The sequence below is a fragment of the Orbicella faveolata genome, unplaced genomic scaffold, assembly GCF_042242905.1.
Source record: "Orbicella faveolata isolate gen_17 unplaced genomic scaffold, um_ofav_v1 contig_24, whole genome shotgun sequence".
Taxonomy (NCBI): domain Eukaryota; kingdom Metazoa; phylum Cnidaria; class Anthozoa; order Scleractinia; family Merulinidae; genus Orbicella; species Orbicella faveolata.
In genome coordinates, this window is record NW_028301552.1 from 24870187 (window position 1) to 24892802 (window position 22616).

At 38.1% G+C, this 22616-nt stretch overlaps 1 protein-coding gene and 1 pseudogene across 4 annotated transcripts in view; one reads left to right on the forward strand and one right to left on the reverse strand.

Annotated features, from left to right (window-relative positions):
* LOC110054723 (nuclear RNA export factor 1-like) overlaps positions 1–22616 on the forward strand; it is a 257937-nt gene that overhangs the window by 125612 nt on the left and 109709 nt on the right. For all 4 annotated transcript variants that reach the window (XR_016208186.1, XM_089292876.1, XM_089292877.1 and 1 more), the window contains 2 exons: positions 18932–19000; positions 21157–21212. Coding sequence is in view for 3 of the 4 variants with exons in the window: in XM_089292876.1 (XP_089149002.1) it covers positions 18932–19000; positions 21157–21212 (125 nt within the window). In the remaining variant the exon portion in view is untranslated. The remainder of the gene's footprint in view (positions 1–18931; positions 19001–21156; positions 21213–22616) is intronic.
* LOC149111010 (uncharacterized) lies at positions 19730–20237 on the reverse strand (annotated as a pseudogene).

The window sequence follows — 22616 nt, forward strand, 5'->3', positions numbered from 1 at the left end:
GCTGCCACTGACAGACATCCTGTTCTCTATGACATTTTCTATCTTGTTCATTATCTACTAGACATAAAGGGTAAATTTATACCCGCGGTAAATTGCAGATAATTTATTAAACAAAATGGCAACAAGAAGATCTTTTAAATCTTATAACCACACTTTAAAAATTCAACTGTTTTGTTAATACTACAGTCACAATGCAGTGCACTTTCCAAAGCAGTCCTTGATGATTCATTGATTACTGTAAACACATCACTTGATCAACACAAACTGTGTTATAACTTATTGCACCATCACTCTTAGCCTTTGTGAAATCTATGATGACGTAATGGTCTTAATCTGGAAGTTCGCTTGGGATATGCCCATGAATGATACAAAAGGAAACGAGTGCCACGCTATTAATAACGCTTTTAATAAACAGCTTTCTTCTTGAAACGTCAAAATTCAATTTGTCTGTGCTTTGAAGTACCGTAATTTCTGGCCGGTTACCCGCGGGTATATATGGCATCCTCGTCTCGGAGAGGCGATGGTCAGCGCATCAGTGTCGACAGGCTCTTGAGTGACCCAAAAGCCCGATTCTTGAGTGGCAGTCTTTGTTGCAGCTGTTACAGATGTAGTTGGTGGCCTCACGAACTGATTACCCGTGGGTAATCTGCTAATTTCAATGCAAACATTTGTTGGTGTGGGTTATAGGAAGGTGCGAGTAATGTGATAATTTTTAAATCTTCCGGTATAGTTTTAAAACTGTTAGCAGAGAAAAAATATAAAAGTCATTAAAGGAACTGTTCCTAAACAATGTGTATTGCCTCATTTATCCCGCTTTCATTGCCTATAGACTTTAATGCTCTTGATGAAAACCGATGCAAATTGAAAACATATCAACAAACCTCGTTGGCAAACAAAATCTTTTATCACATGTGTGCTATTACTTTCTTGCCTTGCTAATTTCAAAGCTTGTTTCTTTGTTTAGTTGAAAACAAAAACATTATTCACTAACTGGAATAATAAACTCAGAAAGTAAAATAATAAAAATGTGAAATAGCAGGCTTCAAAGTAATTCACACAGAAAAAATGATGCCGACATGTTCATTTCATGGTGCTGCTGTTGCCGCATAATTAATATGACGCAACATAAAAGGTGATTGTCGCCACGCGTGTAAACAAACATTCACAGACAACATTTTAAAACACCAGAATATTTGGCGCATCAGTAAAATATTCCTAGCAAACACTGCCTTGAGTTAGAGAGTATTTTCCCATTTCAAGCAATTTCTTAGAGTCAGTAGATCCTGAGATATCAATTTTTTTTAGAATGGATTTTTACAAGTGGTATCATTAAATGGAAGATCAAAAACAATGGGCGTGAAAACTTACTAATTACACGCTAAAGGATATTTTGTTAACAAAAAAAATGGCTTATCACCACTCCAACTTTGTGAGTTCATGAATTTCTTTTGTGGGTGTGGGTTATCTGCCAGTGCGGGTAATCTGTTGAAATTTTTTTCTTCTTATTGTGAAAAATGACCGATGTGGGTAATCTACCGAGCGGGTAAACGGCCAGAAATTACGGTAGTCAGGCAAGTCACACAATCAGAGGGTTTACGCTATCCACGACTAATTTTAGAACGGTTGTGTTTTTTCCCCTAGCACGGACTTAAACGTTGCAAGTTCTGGCAAGCTGTTGTTTACCTCCGCAAATACTTAATTTTTCTTCAAATCTCTTAACTCGCTGTGATGAAACAGCCAAAGAATTCACCTCATTTACCGAAAGCCATAAGAAATACTCACAAAATGTGACCTTTCACGCAAAAACGTGCATTAACAACTTTCCTTTACACGGGTGAAACGAACGGCCATCGAACGGGTTACAAACGGGTCACCAAGCCTTTTGAAACGGGTTCAATGAGTGTTTGAATGGGTGATTAAGTATTCCGAACGGGTAGCCTAGCCGTTCGAATGGCTCAGGAAAAATTGTGAACGGGTAGCCTAACTGTTCGAACGGCTCGGGAAAAATTCCGAACGGGTAGCCTAACCGTTCGAACGCCTCGGGAAAAATTGCGAACGGGTAACCTAATCGTTCGAATGGCTCGGGAAAAATTGCGAACGGGTAGCCTAACCGTTCGAACGGCTCAGGAAAAATTGCGAACGGGTAGTCTAACGATTCGAACGGCTCAGGAAAAATTGAAAGCAGGTAGCCTAACTGTTCGAACGGCTCGTAAAACATTCCGAACAGGTAACGGAACCGTTAGAACAGCTCATAAAAGAATTTCAAACGGGTGATCTAAATGTTTGAACAGCTCATGAAATCTTCAAATGAGCAGTCATGAACGGATTATAAACTTGATGATTATAATTCGTTTGGTTATTTCGAATGGTGCCGTGCCGCTACACATTTCACTTAAAAATAATTTCGAACGGATGGCTTTTAATCATTGAAAGTGCTCCTGTTACTACTTTATTTCACCACTGAAAGCCAAAGAAAGTAAACTTGATACTTCTTGTTGCATCCGCAAGCAGGCAACTTCTTGCGGCTTCTCCATAAAAAGTCTAAACCTTGTTAAAGTCATTCTTGGCAAGAGTTTTCGTTCACAAATAAACATGATATATCATTCGGTAGATTTTATCACTGACGATGGAAGACTTTGGTCAAGTGCAAGCAACATGTGAATCGAGAATGTCTCAAAATAACTTTACAGCTTGAGACAGAGATAAGGCCTTTGGCAACAACAGTTTAGCAACATTACATTTTCATTTTGTTATTATTACGATGTGTCCCAGAGTCCCAGACCCGCGGTGTGGTAGCGGCGTGAAATCCCGCGTGAAATGAGCTTGTTTGAAATGGCTTTTTCTGTCCGGAATGTTCCTTGTGGCAGAGGTTAAAAAAACAACATATTTACTGAAAAGTGCAACCCAAATTTTAAAATAAGCAAGCTTCTCAGTCAACAAAAACAAGCACAGGACTGTATGCATGCATGACAAAAGCATGACTCAGTTTTCACGCATCAGTAATGTTTGAAACTTGATGCAAATTCAGGGCGTTACAACAACACGATTGTTATCTTACCTACTCAAGCTCAGTGCATGCTGCCGTCTTAAAGGTTTCATTCAGTGGATTCTCTTCGAAATAAGAGGAATGCGCAAGGCAGACTCGTGAGATTTCGTCCAGAAAATCATTTACAGTGTCTCTGCTTATCACAACCATAGTTACACCGGTAATGTTTATTAAACCGCATTGTAAACAGGGTAGAATTTAAAAAGTTCGCTTTTATAGGCGACTTTCAAGTTTCCTTGATTACTGTATGTTTAGAAACGCAAAATATATTTTCTGCAAGAGTTCTTCGCCTGTAATAATAACTTTGCAAGAAGTTTTTAAGGAAATATACAACATCGTAGTTCTCATTTGTTTACACACGCAGCGGATCAGTGTAAGCTTTGAACGAAAGTTGTCTTCGCTCACAGATCACGCAAGAAGAAGAAAACGAAAACAACACTTCTGAATCGGCATTTAGAAGCAAAAACCGTTGGATCCCAGGCTAACTACACTGTAGTTCAATTTTTCTACATAGACTGTTTCTTTATGAGCTTCATTATTTGGAGATATTTTGTGATTGTCGCGTAATCTGCTAGCAGACTGTTCAAGTGATCGAAGGGATTTTTTCCGTGTATGTGACATGAACACGTGAGTATGCGAACAGGTAGAGACAACCGCACGTATGCCTTGTTATTTTTTTTCCTGAATGGATGATCAAAGCCGTTCAATGGGTTACTCAAGTCGTTTGAACGGATGGATGTTCCAGCGAACGGGTGAGCAAGTCATTCGAACGGTTGGACGTTTTTATCGAACGGGTGAGCAAGTTGTTCAAACGGATGGATGTTTTTACTAAATGGGTGAGCAAGCCGTTCGAACGGTTGGATGTTTTTAACAAACGGGTGAGCATGGATAAGTCGTTTGTAAGGCGCCGGTAGTTGTTGACATCTGTCGACTGACTGAACACAAACAAGCCACGAGAAATTGTGATGCCAACAAGCACATTGCTGTACATCATCAACTGACAAACCACAACATTGACTGGGACTCTACTTGGTGGTTAACCTACAGTACAAACTATTTTCAACGACTGACTTTGGAAAGCTGGTACACTAACCTAGAACAAACGCCTCTTAACAGATGTCAACAACTACCAGCGCCTTACAAACGACTTATCCATGACAGAAACGAAACCGACAAACGGACTTCTAACAGACCAACTTAACAATACACGGACCAAAGACCGACCTATTTGACTAACAATAGATGGATCAAAACCCACCAATGACTGATGACAAACTTTACACGAGTCTTTCAGCCAATACCATCATGGCTATACTGACCAATCACGTTCAACGGACCAGACTTATAATATCATCGACTGACAAACACCATTCACTTGACTCTGAAGATGACTTCCGCTCAGGTTGTCGAAACATCAGTCACCAACAACAGTTCTTTTCAGAATTACACTCACCTGGACGATCACACTATACGAACTACGGATAGCTTTTTTGGCAAAATATCCTTTTATTTCAAAGAAATATGCAAATTCCGTTAAAATCGTCATTTGATGCACCATTTTACTGAGCAAGTTTGAGAGCCTGGCATACAAAACCACATTATTCTTCCGTCTTTAAAACACTCAAATATTTTTGTGCAATGTTTAAATGTGTAGGGGGTTGATTTTAGGGAATGTTGCATTGTCTTTTTGGGTGCAAAATAATTAAATTTTGAAGACATGTATTTCATTCACTTAAAAGTACTTTGTGAATATAATTAATTTTCACCATGTGCGAAACCTTCAAATGGATTAAGCTTCTGGTGGTTGAATCGCAGAAGGGTGGTCTACAGATTCCTGTAAAAATTTCTTTGGGCAAATGATTGTGAGCGACGTGAGAGCTCTTCAAAATACATCAAATATTTGACCATCTGTCATCAAATTTCAATTTACGGGTTAGACATATATTTTAGCATGCGCCACATGACTTGACCTATGTTAAGTTGAAATAGACATAGAGCTGATAATTTCGAAATGTTCTAACCTTATTTGTTGTAAAAGGCAGGTCCAAAGCCGATTTGACGTGTTTCCAGTCAATCTCTCACCATTCATCACACATAAAGCAGAAGTTTGCTTTTGTTTACACAAGGTTAACGTCTGATGTACATCGCCTACTGTCAACCTATTATTGGTCGAATACCATGAATCTGTGACCATCTTTCTACGCATATGAACATCACTGCATCTAAGTCAAAAACGCTCCGGATAAGTGAAACAATTTAATCATTGTTCATCTGTTTTTTCATATAGGTCCGGTAATACAGGCAGCATTTTTCTTCAACTTGTCTCGCAACATTGTTGCATTGCAAGTTGAAACACATTGTTGCGCATATTGCCTAGGCTCGATTTCCGCCGCTTTCTTGAATCCGGTCTACGTTCCTCCCCGAGAAGAGACGGCTGGACGCGTGAGCAGCAAAGCATGTCTGTGACATAAATTTGTAAGTTCATAATTTAATTTTTGCGGCGCTTCAGGTGGCCGGAAATGTCATCTGATGACAATCATAGGCAGGCCCACATGACGCCTACTGCTCGTAAAATTTGTGGTGTTTTTGTCACTTCCTCTTTTAATTTTGGCCCTCCAACCTATTTTGTTTCACATTATTGTTGAGGAAGGGCATGACATGCTATGTTCTATAGAAGAGTTTTTTTTTTTAAGAAGTGGAACAGAGCTGTTTGACTATGGTGTCATAACTGTTGTGTCAAAGGTCACACATGTTGTATGGTGTGCATGGTGTTGACACCATGTTTCCCGAGCCATAATAATGTTTTGCTAGTTCAGTTTGGTTTGGCTCATTTAAAAATTTAATTTTGTCTGGCTTCGCCAGAGACTGGTGTCGCTTCCCGTCAAGAAGACTACCGCACACATCAATTTGACTGAGTGTTTGTTTCTTGAGATAGATGTTTGCGTTTATCCCTCCCTTTGTTCACTTTGTTCATTATCTGACATTGTGGCACCACATGATTCAAACATAGATTCTAACGCATAAGTCTGTTGACTATTTTGCGTGTTGTATGTGCCACTATGGTTTAGATCAGGCAAGATTTCATCAGTTGACGGTATTTGGTTAAATGTCCCGCTAATGCGATCGCACTTCATATCGCAAAAGTTCTACTGTGAGAAAGCTAATTTATGCAGCCTGCTCGATTCAGACAGGCAGATTTCTTATTGGTTGAAATTAACAATGCCAAGTCCACGAGTCCAGCCATGAGTTCGGGGGAGGAGCGCGGGCTCCTTTCCCGAACAGTGGCTGGTAATTGAGCCTACGTATTACCATGTTTGAGACCAACTTGTCTCGCAGCAAAATACAGTGTTGCAAGTTGAGGCAACATGTTGCGCAAAGTAGACTTGAGTTCTACTTTCTGCAAAAAATTTTAGTTTTGCTGCTCATATTACCACTGAAGCTACAACTTGTCTTGCAACAAATTTGAATTCAACGCTAGAAATTGGCTGTCGTGAAGCACGGCAAATAAAAAAAACAAGGCGGACGGTGAAGGCGAGCCTGAATTTGAAGTAGACCAGTAACTCTCAGAAAGTCATAACTTTGTCCTTTACAAAGACCTCAAGGGCTATCATAGTCTTTGGGACACCTCGTTTGTCCCTTCAAAACAAGCAGGAAAAAAGGTAAAAGGCTTGGAAGAAATGTTGCAAAAATACAACTTTTCGCCTAGCTACCTGAAACGACACTGAGCTTCATACTGAGAGAACTTTGTTGGCACGGAAAATTAAGAAGAAAACGACAGCCAGAAGTCGAAGTGGAAGATGTTGAAACGCTAAATTATATGAAAGAAGGAGCCATCTTTATTTACACACGATTGACCAATGATACGTGTAGAATTCCACAGACTTGCAACACTGTACTTTGCTGCGAGCAAAGTTGGTCACAAACGTGGTAATACGTGCAACAGGGTTTCAACTTGCAATGCAACAATGTTGCGAGACATGTTGAAGAAAAATGTTGCCTCCGCGACCACCATTTGGTCGTTCCAATAAGGGTTTCATTATTGTCTTTACCTCTATTAAGCGGCCACCCAAAATTTAAAAACTTTGTTTTGGAAAGGGCGATGACAGATAAAGTCTAGATAAGAGTCTGAAATTGAAGGTGCATGACGAGTGATAATTCAAACACACGTCTATCATGGTTGTCTTGAATTGACTCCATGTTCACTAAGAAATCTATAACCTGATAGGGAAAAATTAAATATTCAAAGTGGTTAGCCCCATTAAGCAGTCACCACCCATTCCCCCAAGGGTAACCCACTGTATTACATGTAAACCAAAAATAATTGCACAGCGCGAAAAGACCTAATTGTAGGTATGAGTTTAACGTTACAGTATTACACAGGGCATGTAGGTAGCAGTGGTTGAGTAAAAGATGACGGCAGGGGCAATGGTAAACTATTCATTCTTTTCATTTCTTAATTTAATCTCCTCCTACTCAACACGATTGTGTGCTCCCAGTGGTTCCAAGCCTTACAGAGCCTTATGTATTAGGATAGAAATTGTCCTACCCCTACCCCCTAAAATGGGATGACAGCATTGCGTGACGAAGAAACAAGGAACCGCTGCAAGCAAGGATTCAAGCCATCAAACCACAATGATCAAATGTAATATCTTGGTGTAGTCCAAAGCAAGCAACTATCTACAAATGACTTAGCCGTTTTTGACTTAGATGCAGTGGTGATCATATGTGTTGAAAGAGGGTCACAGATTCATGGAATTCGACCGTTAAATAAGTTGACAGTTGGCAATGTACATCGGATATCATGTAAACAAAAGCAAACTTCTGCTTTCTGTGCGATGAATGGTGAGAGAAACACATCAAATCGGTTTTGGACCTGCCTTTTACAGCAAATGAGGTAAGAACATTTCAAAATTATCAGCTCTGTGTCTATTTCAACTTAACATAGGTCAAGTCATGTGGCGCATGCTAAAATATACGTCTAACCCGTGAATTGAAATTTGACGATGGATGGTCAAATATTTGCATTTTTGACGTACTTTGAAAAGCTCTCGCGTCACTCACAATCATTTGCCCAGAGAAATGTTTACAGGAATCTGTAGACCATCCTTCTGCGATTCAACCACCAGAAGCTTAATCCATTTGAAGGTTTTGCACATGGTGAAAATTAATTATATTCACAAAGTACTTTTAAGTGAATGAAATACATGTCTTCGAAATTTAATGATTTTGCACCCAAAAAGACAACGCAACATTCCCTAAAATCAACCCACTACACATTTAAACACTGCACAAAAATATTTGAGTGTTTTAAAGACAGACGAATAATGTGGTTTTGCATGCGAGGCTCTCAAACTTGTTTAATAAAATGGTGCGTCAAATGATGATTTTAACGGAATTTGGTAATTTGCATATTTCTTTAAAATAAAAGGATATTTTGCCAAAAAAGCTATCCAGTAGTTTTTGTCATGCCCTAGCCTATCTACCATGAAAATATGAGCAAAATCGAATTTTCGACCCTTACCAAGTTATTTTCCATTTTTATGGACAGGGGCTCTTAATACTAAAATGGAACTAATTCTTTACTTGAAAATTATTCTCCTGTAATGCCCAGGGGCCAATTACGAGCATGCTAAAATGTCCTAACACAAAGTAAAAGGAAATTAAGAAAACTATTGCTTTTTTCCTGAAAATTGTAGCAACTGAAAACAATGATGGAAGACTCTGAGAGTGCATTCTATCACCCTGATGAGATAAAATTTAAGGAGAATAGAGAATTCACAAAGTTATATCGCAAACGAATTGGACAGGACAGGACAAAGGAAACAGCCAGGAAGAAACTGAAACTTAATTCTTCGACGAGCAAAAAAGTATGCATGCACAACATAGAAAACAGTCAGTGACATTCATTTAATGAGTCAGTTAATAACAAAATTAGTGTGAAGAAAAGAACAGACAGAGAGAGACTGGAGAGAGGAGAGTGCTCTCACCAACTAAATTGTGTGTATATGTATGAAAAAGCTATTTCTATTACCAAGAAATGGTCAGGGCAAGAACTTCTATGCCCTAAATTTTTTCTAAGTATGTAAATGTCATTTAAACTGTTCAATTTACAGAGTAAAGCTCTTCGCATTTTTTTTTTCATTAGTGTTATCTCACTTTTTGAGGAACATTTCCATATTAAGTGTAAATACTGCATTGGGGAATAACCTCTCATTAAGAAAATGGGGGCCATGTACCCCCAACCAAAAACAGTGGGGCTAATATAATGAAATAGTAAATCAAAATCAAAGTAGAGCTTTATTTGCAGACAGGATTTACACGCACAATCATCTACTCGACATTTGGACCATATAAGCATTTCATCAAACTGAACTAATTGGACAGACAACAAAATAAAACGAGGAAATCTACATTATAAACACGATATGCATATCACTTCATCTGAGTATCAACAGAAAATCCCTTCTCAATGCAAGGTAACCGAATGAAAGAAAGGATACAAAATTTGCTTAAGCTTGCAGTGTTAAAGTTTAATAATTATTCACGCTTAAATTTGAATATTACAGTGTGTATTTTTGCCGACGGCTTAAGTTAGCTTTGCAGTCATTTTATCGGCGGTAGCTTTACCAGTCTTCAATCAAATTAACCTGGGAATTCACCTAAGCATTTCGCCAAACCGAGGAAATCTCCATACTTTGTAATCACAAAGTGCAAATCTTTACATAGGAACGTCAAAAGTAACTTTAGCAAATCCTGTTCACCTCGGCTTAAAATGGTTTGTACACCTTTCTTGGTTTTCAACAACAGAAGAATAAATTTTAGCAGTCTACAAGGCAGCTGTGCCAACTAACACAGAGAAAACTTCAAAACTCGCCCGGCCGTGTTTACAAATATGGTTTTGGTTAAGCTTATTTTTAGGCATGAGGTTATAAGCTTAAGTTGACGACGAAAATCGACAGAAAACTTAATTGGTTTACAACTTACAACAACCTCCACATAACAATTCACATGTTATTGTTTAGAGATGAACGAACTTAAAACGATGTTATATATAAAATTTCTCACAGCATGGCTTCAAATAAGGAAGACTTTAAAAAGGATTCCAGTTGAAAATAAGCTTATATCGCCGAGGTAACTTGTTAATTTTCATAGCAAACACAACAACAAAAGTCACTTACCGCAAGTTGGCAATTCAGTTCAGCCAGTGTAAATCTTCCAGGCAGAAACTTGCAGCAACAGTTGTGAAGACTGAACTGAACTAATCTTTTCAATAGATCAACGAATCAACCACTTTTTTCCGCTGTGATTTCTCTAAACACTCGGACACGTTTGATTTCTCTTGTTCATCACCTGACCAAACCATGTGACTCTTCTTGCATGGCTGCACAGCGTCACGTCGCATGAATTTTTAAAACTTCTGAGTCAATTTGTCAGAAACTTTCACCTCCTTTCTATGGCCCTCGTTAGCTTTGGTTAATGGCATTGTTCGGTATTATTTCACCTCCTTTCTCTAACCCTTGACTCACTATAATTCACGGCATTGTTCAGTACTGTTTCGCCTCCTTCCCCAGCGCTGGCCCGTTCTTTTTCATGATCTTCTTTGCTACTTCTTTGCCTGTTAATTCTTGCTTTCTGTTTTTTTTGCTTCAGTGCAACCCTATCTTAAAGACATTAGATCAACCTCGGCTATCGTTTGTCGACATAACAAATAGAAATGAGTTTTCTTTTCTTTAAAAATCCTGCCAAGAAAAATGTCATTCTTCCGCCACAAATGGAGGGTGCAAGTCTCTGCCAACCTATTAGATGGAGTATGTCATGCGTACGCACCCCGAGCAATACCGCTAGGCATGAGAACCATGAGAAACTCAATTCATGGGTCTTTTTTTCTTTCCTATATGAGTACGGGGCTGCGCTTTGCGGCCCTTGGGGCCGCCAAAGCTCCACTATAAATGAGAACAAACCCTCTCGTATGCACGTGCTTTGCGATCAATTCATTTGTGTTCGCCCCTGCTGAAGGGAGACCAATTTCACACCTACCTAACAGCTCAGGCACAAAATGCTGGCCCTAGTATGTTTTGTTTTTTTAACATACCAAGCCTACTAAAACTCGAACGCTTTCTTTAATCTATGATTACTACTAGTAGTTATGAAATTTTGATAATGAATTGCTTGTGGCTCACACAGATTTATTTGTATTGCTTCTATATCCCTGAATTAATTTGAATTGCTAATGGCATGGAGACAAACCCAGGACCCCCTGTTGTTGTGAATATTGATGCTAGTAAAACTATCCGTACTCCTTTCTCGTAATCTAACATTTTTGGTGAAAACCAAGGAAAGCAATGTGTAGCGAACTCATTAATTGGTCAATGGAATAAAGGAATTCAGAATGCTGCTGCTATGGCTAATATCTTGCACATTCAAATTCTTTGTACACTTTGCTCTTGAGGTCATCAAGCATTTTTGCTTCTTTTTGAACTACTGATGAGAGGGTGTCCATATTAGCCTCTAAACAAAGAGAACAACTACTACATGAAACCCCAGAACTCAAGCACACTTGTCTTGAAAATCACTCTCTCTATAAGAAGCAGATCTATGCTAATGAGACCAAGGAACAGAAAGCTATAAGACTGGAAAAAAAGAAGTCTAAGAAGCAAAATGTTGGTGTTGTGAATGCTCAGAGTTTGGAAAGTCTTTCTAATAGATTCCATGCTCAAGGTTCAGAGGGACCAATTTATTCATGCTTTATCTGTGATCGATTGTGGTATAAACAGAGTGTTCTCTTGGTTACAAAACTAACAAGCATTGTCAATGATGCAATCAAAAAGTGTATCCCTTCTGTAAACTCTGGCTGTGTTTGCAAAACATGTTGTAATAAGTATTCCTTGAAAAATGACAAAATTCCCAAGAGTGCAATTGCAAATAAAATGGGTTTTCCTGTTCTACCTTCAAATTTCTCTGACACAACACAGCTTGAATGGAGACTTGTGCCACCTTGACTAATATTTCAAAAACTTTAAGAAGCACCTGGAGGGAAGCAGGTCCAAATAAACGGAAACATGGTCAATAATCTAGAGTATTACTTTTTAACCACCTCAAGCATCGTGACAGCATCATCGGTTTCACTTCCCAACTCCAACTCCATGTGGTCTTTTGATTTGACTTCCTTTCCCAGCAGGGAAAGAGAATGTTCCTCAGACAATATTGACTCACTTCTCCAAGACGATCGGGTTCTCCTTATATGGGTCTTTCTTTTTAAACTTATCTACCCTTTGTGCCATGTAATTAAGGCCATATACAAACTTTTATAAAGGAGCTTGTAAGAACAAGTCTACCCAGCTCAGTTGCTCAAGAATGACGGTGCCACCCAAATCAGCCAATTGAATTTGTGGTGACAACATTTTGGGAGTGGTCACACACACACATGCCATATCGATAAATCCATAAATCTTTTTGCTATGAGTGGATTCGTCTTTTTCTTTGATGTTCTAATACCGAAGCAATCTTAAATCAGTGAGTCCAATTAACACAGTGAAAATTTGTGCCATGAACATTCCACTTCCAAAGTTACATCTGCCATCTACTAACAGATCTCAACATATCACGATAATGATAACGATAAGGATAATGACCATGACAATAATAATAGCACATTTATATAGCGCTGTTTCCCGGTGATTCAACAGTGCTTTACAGATTTAAAAATTTGCCAAAAATTATCTTAAAACTTACCAAAACTATCTAAAATTGTCTAAATTTAAAAACTGTAAAACCAGAATGAAACAATAAAAAATCAGCCTCCATAGTAAGCACTCAAGAAAAAATGCTTTTTGAGTATACGTTTTAAAGTGTCAAGTGATGTATAATCTATGACAGAGTGGGGTAGAGGATTCCACAGCGATGGTACAGCAGCGGCATAAGAACGCTCACCATTAGTTTTATGATCATAAGACATATCATAGAAATGAACTCGCCCATCAAAACGTTAAGGTGCGAGAAACCACCTCTGCGCTGCTGCCCTTCCTCCGAACCACCCAGTCCCTCCAGGCCAACACTATGTTATGTTACTGTCGTGTGACATGGCTCGGTGCTTTTGCTCTGTGTTTTGCTGAAACTGCCATGGTTTTCAGGAGAAAAACTTTAATGTAAATTTTCCACTGTTAATAAGCAGAGGAAATAAGGTCTTTTTATTTCCTAGAAAGTGTTCACTTTTTAAACATGCGCTTCTGACAAATGCCCGATTTTTGGTGTCAATTTAGGTCTCCACGAGTGCAAAATACAAGAAAAAAATTTAATCCAAATGACCTGAAACTTATACTTTTAGTACTGGTTCACTCAGGCCTTTATTCTGGCAATGTTTGGGAAAACACTTTTTTCTATCTTGTCTATCCTTAGTTGATCCTTAGAGCAAACTGCTCTTAAGTGTAGAATACATGATGTCTACGAATAATTTTTGTTATGAAACATGTCGAAATATGTTTATGAAGATGCCTACGAAATCGAAGTTCTTGCTTGGACGTCTAAAAATGGCGCAATTGGTCAAAATACCCTTTATGGTTTTTCGTCTAACCTGCTTTATTTTCAGAGACCAAACTAGCCATTTAGATATGGTATACCCATAGCGTAGCTCTTTCTTTAGAACCTCGTGTAAACATAATTATTATGTACATTTAAATGATAAATGATAAATGATAAATCACAAGAATTAATTGTCAATAAGGGTCAGATCAAGTCAGGTCGAATTTTATTCCCCCGAAAAAGAAGTGAAACTGTGCTCCTGTTTACTTTAGGTAGCATTATGCTTGCATTTTACACTTGTTTGCTTTGACAGTGGATTTTTCGAGCACCCTTTCATTTTTCAAATGCACACTTGTACCTCTCATAAGTGCTTCTCCAAGTTTCACCAACACATAATTGTGGTCTCAGGCTGTAAAAGTGACAGTTTGAACTCGGGTTTTATTCCAATCATAAACCAGCAATCTGCAAACATGTAATTCAATGTTGCTTGCAAACAAAACAAGAAGTTTGATGCAAGATCCAGATTACATGTAAAATTCAACCATATCTTACACATTGTTTCAATTATGTGGAAACACTCCTTGCCAAATTACTTTTCTTGATGAAGGATAAATAAATAAAAGTTGTGAAAGACTATGCACACATTTTTCGTTCAATAGTATATTTGCAATTAACATTTTTTTTCCATTTCACTTGTCCATCAGACAGGTACTTTCCAGGTTTTGGTTGTCCAAATGTAAAATTCACTCATATGCAAATATATGACAAACAATATGTTGCCTACTACCTAAACAATAACACAGTACTGAAACATACCACTTTATCTGCATATCACTTTATCAACAACTGCAGTAAAAGTGAACTAAAATACTGAACAATGTTGTTAGTCTGTTACAGTACGAACTTATACACACATTTTTCGTTCAATAGTATATTTGCAATTAACATTTTTTTTCCATTTCACTTGTCCATCGGACAGGTACTTTCCAGGTTTTGGTTGTCCAAATGTAAAATTCACTCATGCAAATATATGACAAACAATATGTTGCCTACTACCTAAACAATAACACAGTACTGAAACATACCACTTTATCTGCATATCACTTTATCAACAACTGCAGTAAAAGTGAACTAAAATACTGAACAATGTTGTTAGTCTGTTACAGTACGAACTTATATAGAGAACCAAACAAGAAAATTAAAGCTTAAGTCCTTAACAGTAATTCATGGTTGGTTTTTGATTGAAATAGGGTGCCAAAAAACCCCTAATTTATTCGGCGCTTAAGTAGCAAATGGTATAACCAAATGTCCAGGGTTCTCCCTAGTTTTCAGCACAACAGGTAAGGGACCTTTTCAAACTGGTAAAGCACTTGGTTAATGTTGGACTTTCTGCAAAGGATAAGTGACAATTTGAATTTATGCACCACGTTGGTTGAGCTAACATCAGCGCTGTCCCTCTAAGTATAAAAATGACCTTCCCACAATCAAATTTTCTTTTTACTCTCCGTAGCCTTACTGACTGCTTGTGTTCTTCTGAATTGCTATGCTCTGATATTGCGGCCTTCCTGTAACGTGTACCAGGCGCAGTAGCACATTTCACATTTTTGCCTGTTTTAATATGCTTTTTTTACAAAGACAACAAAGCATTCCATCGCCCTCTTTACATGCAAATGCCAGCCATCATACACTACTTTTACAGCAGAATACAATGTCATCATCGATCCAGTCATGCTTGAAAACATGGGGCTTTGATGGCAACTGCCTGCTTATTTCATTGAAAGATAGCAACTTCAGCTGTTATTTGCACATAGTATATGAAGGTGTAAACCATGGGGTTGGCTACTACCAAAAGCGTCTTCCAGAATGCCTAAATGCTGCTTTTCTGAAATGCGAGAGGGTTTAAATGTTTTTAATTCTGATGCTGCTTCTAATGGCAATTTTGACGGTGTCATATCTTTGGGTGGTAATTGGTTGTCATCTTCTGGAGGTGATGCACTAACTGACTTGGATGTTTCTACTGATTTATCGGTCAAGGGTGGTTCAGTCATCACTCGCTCTTCTGTTGATCGCAAGGGCACATTTGCAGCTTCAGACGGCTGGTCATTCTCAACTTTGTCATTTCTTAAAACATACAGTACATCGCACCTATCAAAAATTCTCCATCGAAAAATTCATAATGTGAACAATCCACCTTTAGGTTCAGAGGTTGCGTAAAACAAAGTAAAATTTTGTTTAAAAGCATTTTATTCTGACTATGCCCTTTCCAAACTGCTTATAACATAAAATGGTTCTTGTGATATCTTTGGTGTCACTTACATAGCATATCACTGGAAAATCCGCTAGGTAACGATGTCCACTTCGAATTGCATCGCTACGAAATCGCATCACTTCAAATTGCTGAATTCATGTTCTAATCATCTCAAATTCAGAACTTTTACGCTGTCAAAGGATTTTATTTTCAAGGCTTCTTTCAAACCATTGTCTGGAATACATTTCAAGTAGAATTTCACGATGAAGACTGGCTTTGTACCCACATGTTCGCTACAAAGCCGGCAAATGTAGAGCTGTCAAGGTGGTTATTTCTGGCAATCGCTGCTTTTTTGTCGCTAGTGCATAAGCTTTGTTTTGTCTAGCCCTAAAATGATTGTAAAGCTTACCTGCTACTCTTCGTGACTTCGTGACAACATTTGCACATAAAGAGAACTGACGAATGTCATGAGGTTTAGTAGAAAGCCCACGAAAAATCACTCGCTTCAAAATTTGAAAGGTACCAGTCAGTGTTAGCTAAATAAAGAACATGTAGATCTATAACAGTGCACTGTTTCTTTTTTCATCTATTACTTTCTTGCCAGATTAGCTCACCGTAAATGCATATTTTTTTATGACTTCTGAGCGTTTGCAGGTGGTAATAGGTGCTCTTACAAGCGGTAAATTTTACCGCTTACCGCGTGATAAGGAGAACCCTGAATGTCATGCAGCCAAGTATTTGAGGTTAATGATGATCATTATTGTCACGGAAATAAACAGTGATGCTTCACATTGCCATGTTCATTGTTCGCTTATTTGCTTGAAACTGTTTCCTCTATAAACTTTCATTTTCTCTGCAACCAAAACCTATTATGAATTAACACATAAGTATTTTCTTATGTAAAAATTCAATCAAGTCTGATAAAATTCAGGCTAACTCTATATGCTAATTTTGCAATGGAATATGACATGCATGGAGGAATGCCATCAGCTACGAGGAAGAACATGGAATTTTTTAAATACGGTCAGCATTTCTTGAACAATAGCATATGACAGTGCAACGAATGCATTGGCAGCAAGTTACTTCTCAATAATTGATTCTATGCAAGCTATAAACTCCCAATCTTAAAAGGCTGAGAAAAGAAAATGTTTGACACAGTAGATTTTACTCATCCACTCAGATGAGTACTTTGTGGGTTTTAATTGTCTGAGCTTAAAACAGCTCATCTCAGACATGCGGATGGGTGGAAGGTTTTTACCATGATTGAACCAAAACATATAGCTGACTAAAATTATTATTTGTAACAGTAACTGAGGTGGTTTGCCAACTTCACTTAAAAATGGCAAGCTTTTGAAACAAGCAAATTTAAATACAATGGTCATTATAGCAATGCAGTGACTTTCTGTAATGTCCAGGAAAGAAATCAAAGTGCTTTATTAGCACTGAGGAAGGGCTAGGCCCGAAACGTCTGCTACAAACATCATTTTTCATTTGGCATTGCATTATTACTATTTACAACTTTTTAACTGTTAACTCTGCCACACAGCAACTGATCCTTTTGGATTACAAATATCTATTAGCAAACCCGTCAATTTCCCAGTGGATGATGATTGACATGTGTGACTTACGGGTTATTTCCAGAGGGTTTTTTAAATTCATTTGATGTTGAGGTAGTATGATAATTATGAAACAGATGATTCATTCCAGACAAGACAAGAGGGAAAGAGGGCAAGAGAGGAACTTAAGTTAAGATAAACTTCTTACCTTGTTTTGAGCATACAAGACTTATGATTTTTTTCCCTTTAATGCTTTCCTTTTGTTACTAATAAAACTAGACAGTTCAACTCCTTAACATGATTGTATAGTCCAAAATTTATAGAGCAATACAGAGGCTATGTCGAGAAAAAGGTTGTCACTGTATATCATGGGAGATTAAGCACTTAATGACTGGCCCCAAGGGAAACAGTGAGTTTTGGTTCCCCTTGACCCTCAGTGCTCCCCAAGGGGAAGCCGAGGGGAACATTGAGGGTTGAGGGGAAACAAAACTCACTGTTTCCTACAGGACCAGTCATTGAGTGTTTTGTTACACCTCCTAACTCAGAAATAGAAAAAACTGCGAAGAAATTGTTTGCTTGATGCTGGCTGGCTCACAAATTTGCTGCAGTTTCAAGGAGCACAACCTGATCACTTGCAAGTCTAAAGTTCAAGGTGTTGTTTCCCTAGGGAGTTAGTGAGTTTTGTTCACCCCAGGGAGTTAGTGAGTTTTGGCCCACAACACATGACACGTTCTCCTCCAATCGGAAAACGTATTTGAGTTGGGAGGTATAAGAAAAGAGTTTGTCTCATGATCTACATGCTTTGAGATGTACATCCCAATATTTCAAGTGTTTACTGCTAGTTTCATCAGGCAGTGAGGTTTATGTTAACAATGTTACTATGTTTCACAGGCCATCAGGCAGTGAGGTTTATGTTAACAATGTTACTATTTCTCACAGGCCATCAGGCAGTGAGGTTTATGTTAACAATGTTACTGTGTCTCACAGGCCATCAGGCAATGAGGTTTATGTTAACAATGTTACTATATCTCACAGGCCATCAGGCAGTGAGGTTTATGTTAACAATGTTACTATGTGTCACAGGCCATCAGGCGATGAGGTTTATGTTAACAATGTTACCATGTCTCTCAAGCCATCAGGCAGTGAGGTTTATATTGACAATGTTACTGTGTCTCACAGGCCATCAGGCAGTGAGGTTTATGTTAACAATGTTACTATCTCTCACAGGCCATCAGGCAATGAGGTTTATGTTAACAATGTTACTATCTCTCACAGGCCATCAGGCAATGAGGTTTATGTTAACAATGTTACTATCTCTCACAAGCCATCAGGCAATGAGGTTTATGTTAACAATGTTACTATCTCTCACAGGCCATCAGGCAGTGAGGTTTATGTTAACAATGTTACTGTGTCACAGGCCATCAGGCGATGAGGTTTATGTTAACAATGTTACTATGTCTCAGAGGCCATCAGGCAGTGAGGTTTATGTTAACAATGTTACTATGTCTCACAGGCCATCAGGCGATGAGGTTACTGACAGGTCACATTCTCTTTTCTCTGTAGGATGGCCATGAACTTCCCCCTCCGATAGGATTTGACCTTCCTTCTGAAGAATCTCTTCCTTCATCAAAGGCAATGCATTGTTGTGATAGCTGTATTAACAATTCCTTTTCCAAATATAGTATTTTCTTCAATTAAGGATGCTCATGCCAAAATCTTCTTATGTTTAGTACATGCAAATTTTTACAGATAACAACCAACTCATGTCAGAAACCCAAAAACTTTGGGGTGGGCACCCTACTTGTTTTGTAGCTAAAGCATTTTGAAGACCTAACTCTTAAACATGATAACTATTCCATTGCTTTCAGCACAAAATAACACTATTTGAGATCTCTAGGTAAGGTTCAATGTGTTAATTCAACCAAATGGCCCTATTTAGTAATAGTTTCCAACTTATATCATCCTTTCACTCAGATTTAGCTCTATAGAAAGAAAGTAGAATATTTAAAAAGCATCATACAACAAGTTTTGACATACAATGTGTAGCTTATGCCATCTTCAGTGTATGAAAACTGAATTGAGACACTCAATGTGTAATGAATGTAGGTAACTTGATTGTTTTCTTTGTAGTTCATAGAGTATTCCAACAGACGTTTTGTAGGAGTTTCTTTTATTGTTGTATATACATAATTACATCAATTGTTTATTATGTCTCCAGTTAGCATGGGTGCTTAAGTATTTTGACACGTAAATTAAGTTATTTTGGTAAAGATAAAGAATCTGATCCCACCAAATGCATTGGCCAACACATCAGCCAACACATCAGGTGATACGCCACCATCACACTACAGATTTGCAGTTTTACTGCAGGGTAAACTATTCAGTGATGTCTTCCAGCAGCTGCTTGAATGCTCTCTCTCTTCCGAAGTCCCCGAACCAAGTGAACTCATCTAAGAAACTGGGTACCGGTATGTATTAGTACAGGGTACCACATATCCACTTTTACTTCTTATTGAGCGAGGCCCACATGCCTTCAATGGTATTGGTGTGTGCACCACTTTCAGAATCAACAAAGTTCCTAGAGTTATTCACCGACAGTAGATGTATCCTAGCTGGTTGGGTGGTATGTGTAGAGTGGACTTATCAGAGTAGGTGACAGTCCAGGAAAGATGTGCATAGTGATAAGATGATGCGCAAGCATTACTCTAGTTCAGTCAGGAACACGGAAGAGGGTCACATTGCGTGATCCTCACTCCATTATACCATACACTCAGGGAGCTTCCAAGGCTCTCCTTTTCATATACTTCCTCTTGGCACTTAACTTGGAGTCATTAATCTCCAAGGTTTTCTCCACAGTCTTCTCCACCATCTTCCCTATGCCTCTGTATGTATGTATTAGTACAGGGTATCACATATCCACTTCTACTTCTTCTTGAGCAAGGTCCACATGCATTCAATGGTATGTGCAGAGTGGATTTATCAGAGTAGGTGACAGTCCAGGAAAGATGTGCATAATGATAAGATGATGCACGAGCATTAATCTAGTTCAGTCAGGAACACGGAAGAGGGTCACATTGCGTGATCCTCACTCCATTATACCATACACTCAGGGAGCTTCCAAGACTCACCTTCTTATGTACTTCCTCTCGGTACTAAACTTGGAGTCATCAATCTCCATGGTCTTCCCTATGCCTCCGATCCTAATTCCGGTATCACGTGTAGATTAACTTAGGATCAAACTCTCTTTCATTAAACCAATTACCATTCCAGAAAAGCAGCCAATCACAATGCTTATTGTTGAGCCAATGAAATGACTGCTGGTGCACTTTTGGTTGACTGTTGGCGGACATGTTGGGCCATGTGTTTGCTGTTGTATCACTTAGATTGGGTTTTTTACCTTAATCATTACTTCATTCATTTTCATTTCATTTTGCATTGTGTTCTCTGTCAAGACTCTTTACAGTACCTGTCTGCATAAATGGGTAGTGGAAAACTAAATGCTGGGGTGAAAGCAACTCCCCTTGGGGAAGTAGAAATACTCCTAGTTGCCTAATGCTACATAAATTAGGATTAACTCCAGCAGTATGGGCCTTTTTGGTTGAAGGGGAGAAATTTCCACCAGGGGCCTTAGGCTGTGTCTAAACTTTTGGGGGCTTCCTTTCAAAAAAACAACCACATATCCCTAGGGGTAGTTACTTACCAATACACCACAAGCAAATGCTTGTTACCCTGTGTATGCAATATATATTGTGGGGGGTTATTGAGTGACATTTATTTTTTATTTTTAGGAAAGTTTCCTTGGTGATCCTGCAATTAAAGACTTGGTACTAAAATTCCTTGAGCAGTATGTATTTCTTTTCTTTTAAACACAGTGGAAAGCATCCCGATTACAACAGATTAGTGATAATCTTTGCTTTTGTGAAGTTGAGTAAAAGTTAGAATTATGCTGTTATTAAAAATAACCATAATTATTCAATTGTTTATTGATGTTCAATAAGGGTTAGTAAAGGAATGCTGCAGGTGTGCTCTTTAAGTTACAAACAGTTTTCTTCTGCAAATAAAAATAAGTTGTACTTCCTTTCTTCTATTATGAAACAAATGTTAGAGCAGGTGGATATGAGCTAAACCAATTCAAGTAACAGATAATATGCATATTGTGCTGCAATATGCATTGTATGGAGAAATAACCACGGTTTTAAAGTTTAGTGGTTTTTTTTCATGGAAATTTGCTGTTTGTTGATAGTGTTAGTGGCTCTAAAGCATTGTGTATGATTGTCTTTGTGGCTCACGTGATTCCAAAGCAGTTAACCATTTCTACATGTACCAGTATTAAATACATATCTTTACAACATAAAGCCATTCTGAAGATATCAGTTATTTTCCTTGCCTATTAAAAAATTTCTTTATTAGCATTTTGGGGACATACATATACTGCTGAATGTGTATGAGCCGACATTTTTTCTCAAAATGCACTCTAAAAAGTGGTAGTTGTATTGAAAAGTATTTTTTTCGGCTGGGTCAGGCTGAGCATGAGATGGGGTGGTACAGTTGAGCAAGTATCAAACCCCAGCTGGTCTGTTTAAACCCATGACAGGGATGTAAAGCAGACTGTCTATCTGCCAGAAGTGCCCATGTCTCTCAAAAGCATTCAATATGTGTTGAAGTACAATGTAAATGTCAATCAACTATGGATGAATATATACAGTATATCAGGTGTCAGATCACCATGTGTTGCATATGGATGCTTGTACTGCTGCTTTGACTCTACATGTACATTTCCGATTTAGAGCTATGATCACTATCAACAGTAGCAGCAACAACAATGCACCTGTGTTTTTATTTATTACTTAAGCTCTCCTCTGCATAAGTGTTCTAATGTTGATTAGCTAGTTAAGAAATAAAATAACAGCTCTAGTCACTTGCTATTTTAATTTTTACAAGCATTTATTGCATTACATAAAGAAAAGTAATTGTCTAAAATGAGACTCACATCTACTGCAATCAGATTAGAGCTATTTTGTACATGTGGAGGCATGCTGTTTGTGTATGTTTGTTCCATCCTATTTTGATGTTTTCATGTTCTTGTTTACTCTTGTCACCTTTTTTTCTTTGTACAATTCTTTCTTGTTTCATTCGTTACTTTAAAGCTGATTTTTATGTTTTGGATTGATTTATAGTTTTAAACCATGTATTCCAACCTGTGGCATCCTTTGCAGGAAAATAAGCACTTAGTTGTTTGTCTCGTATA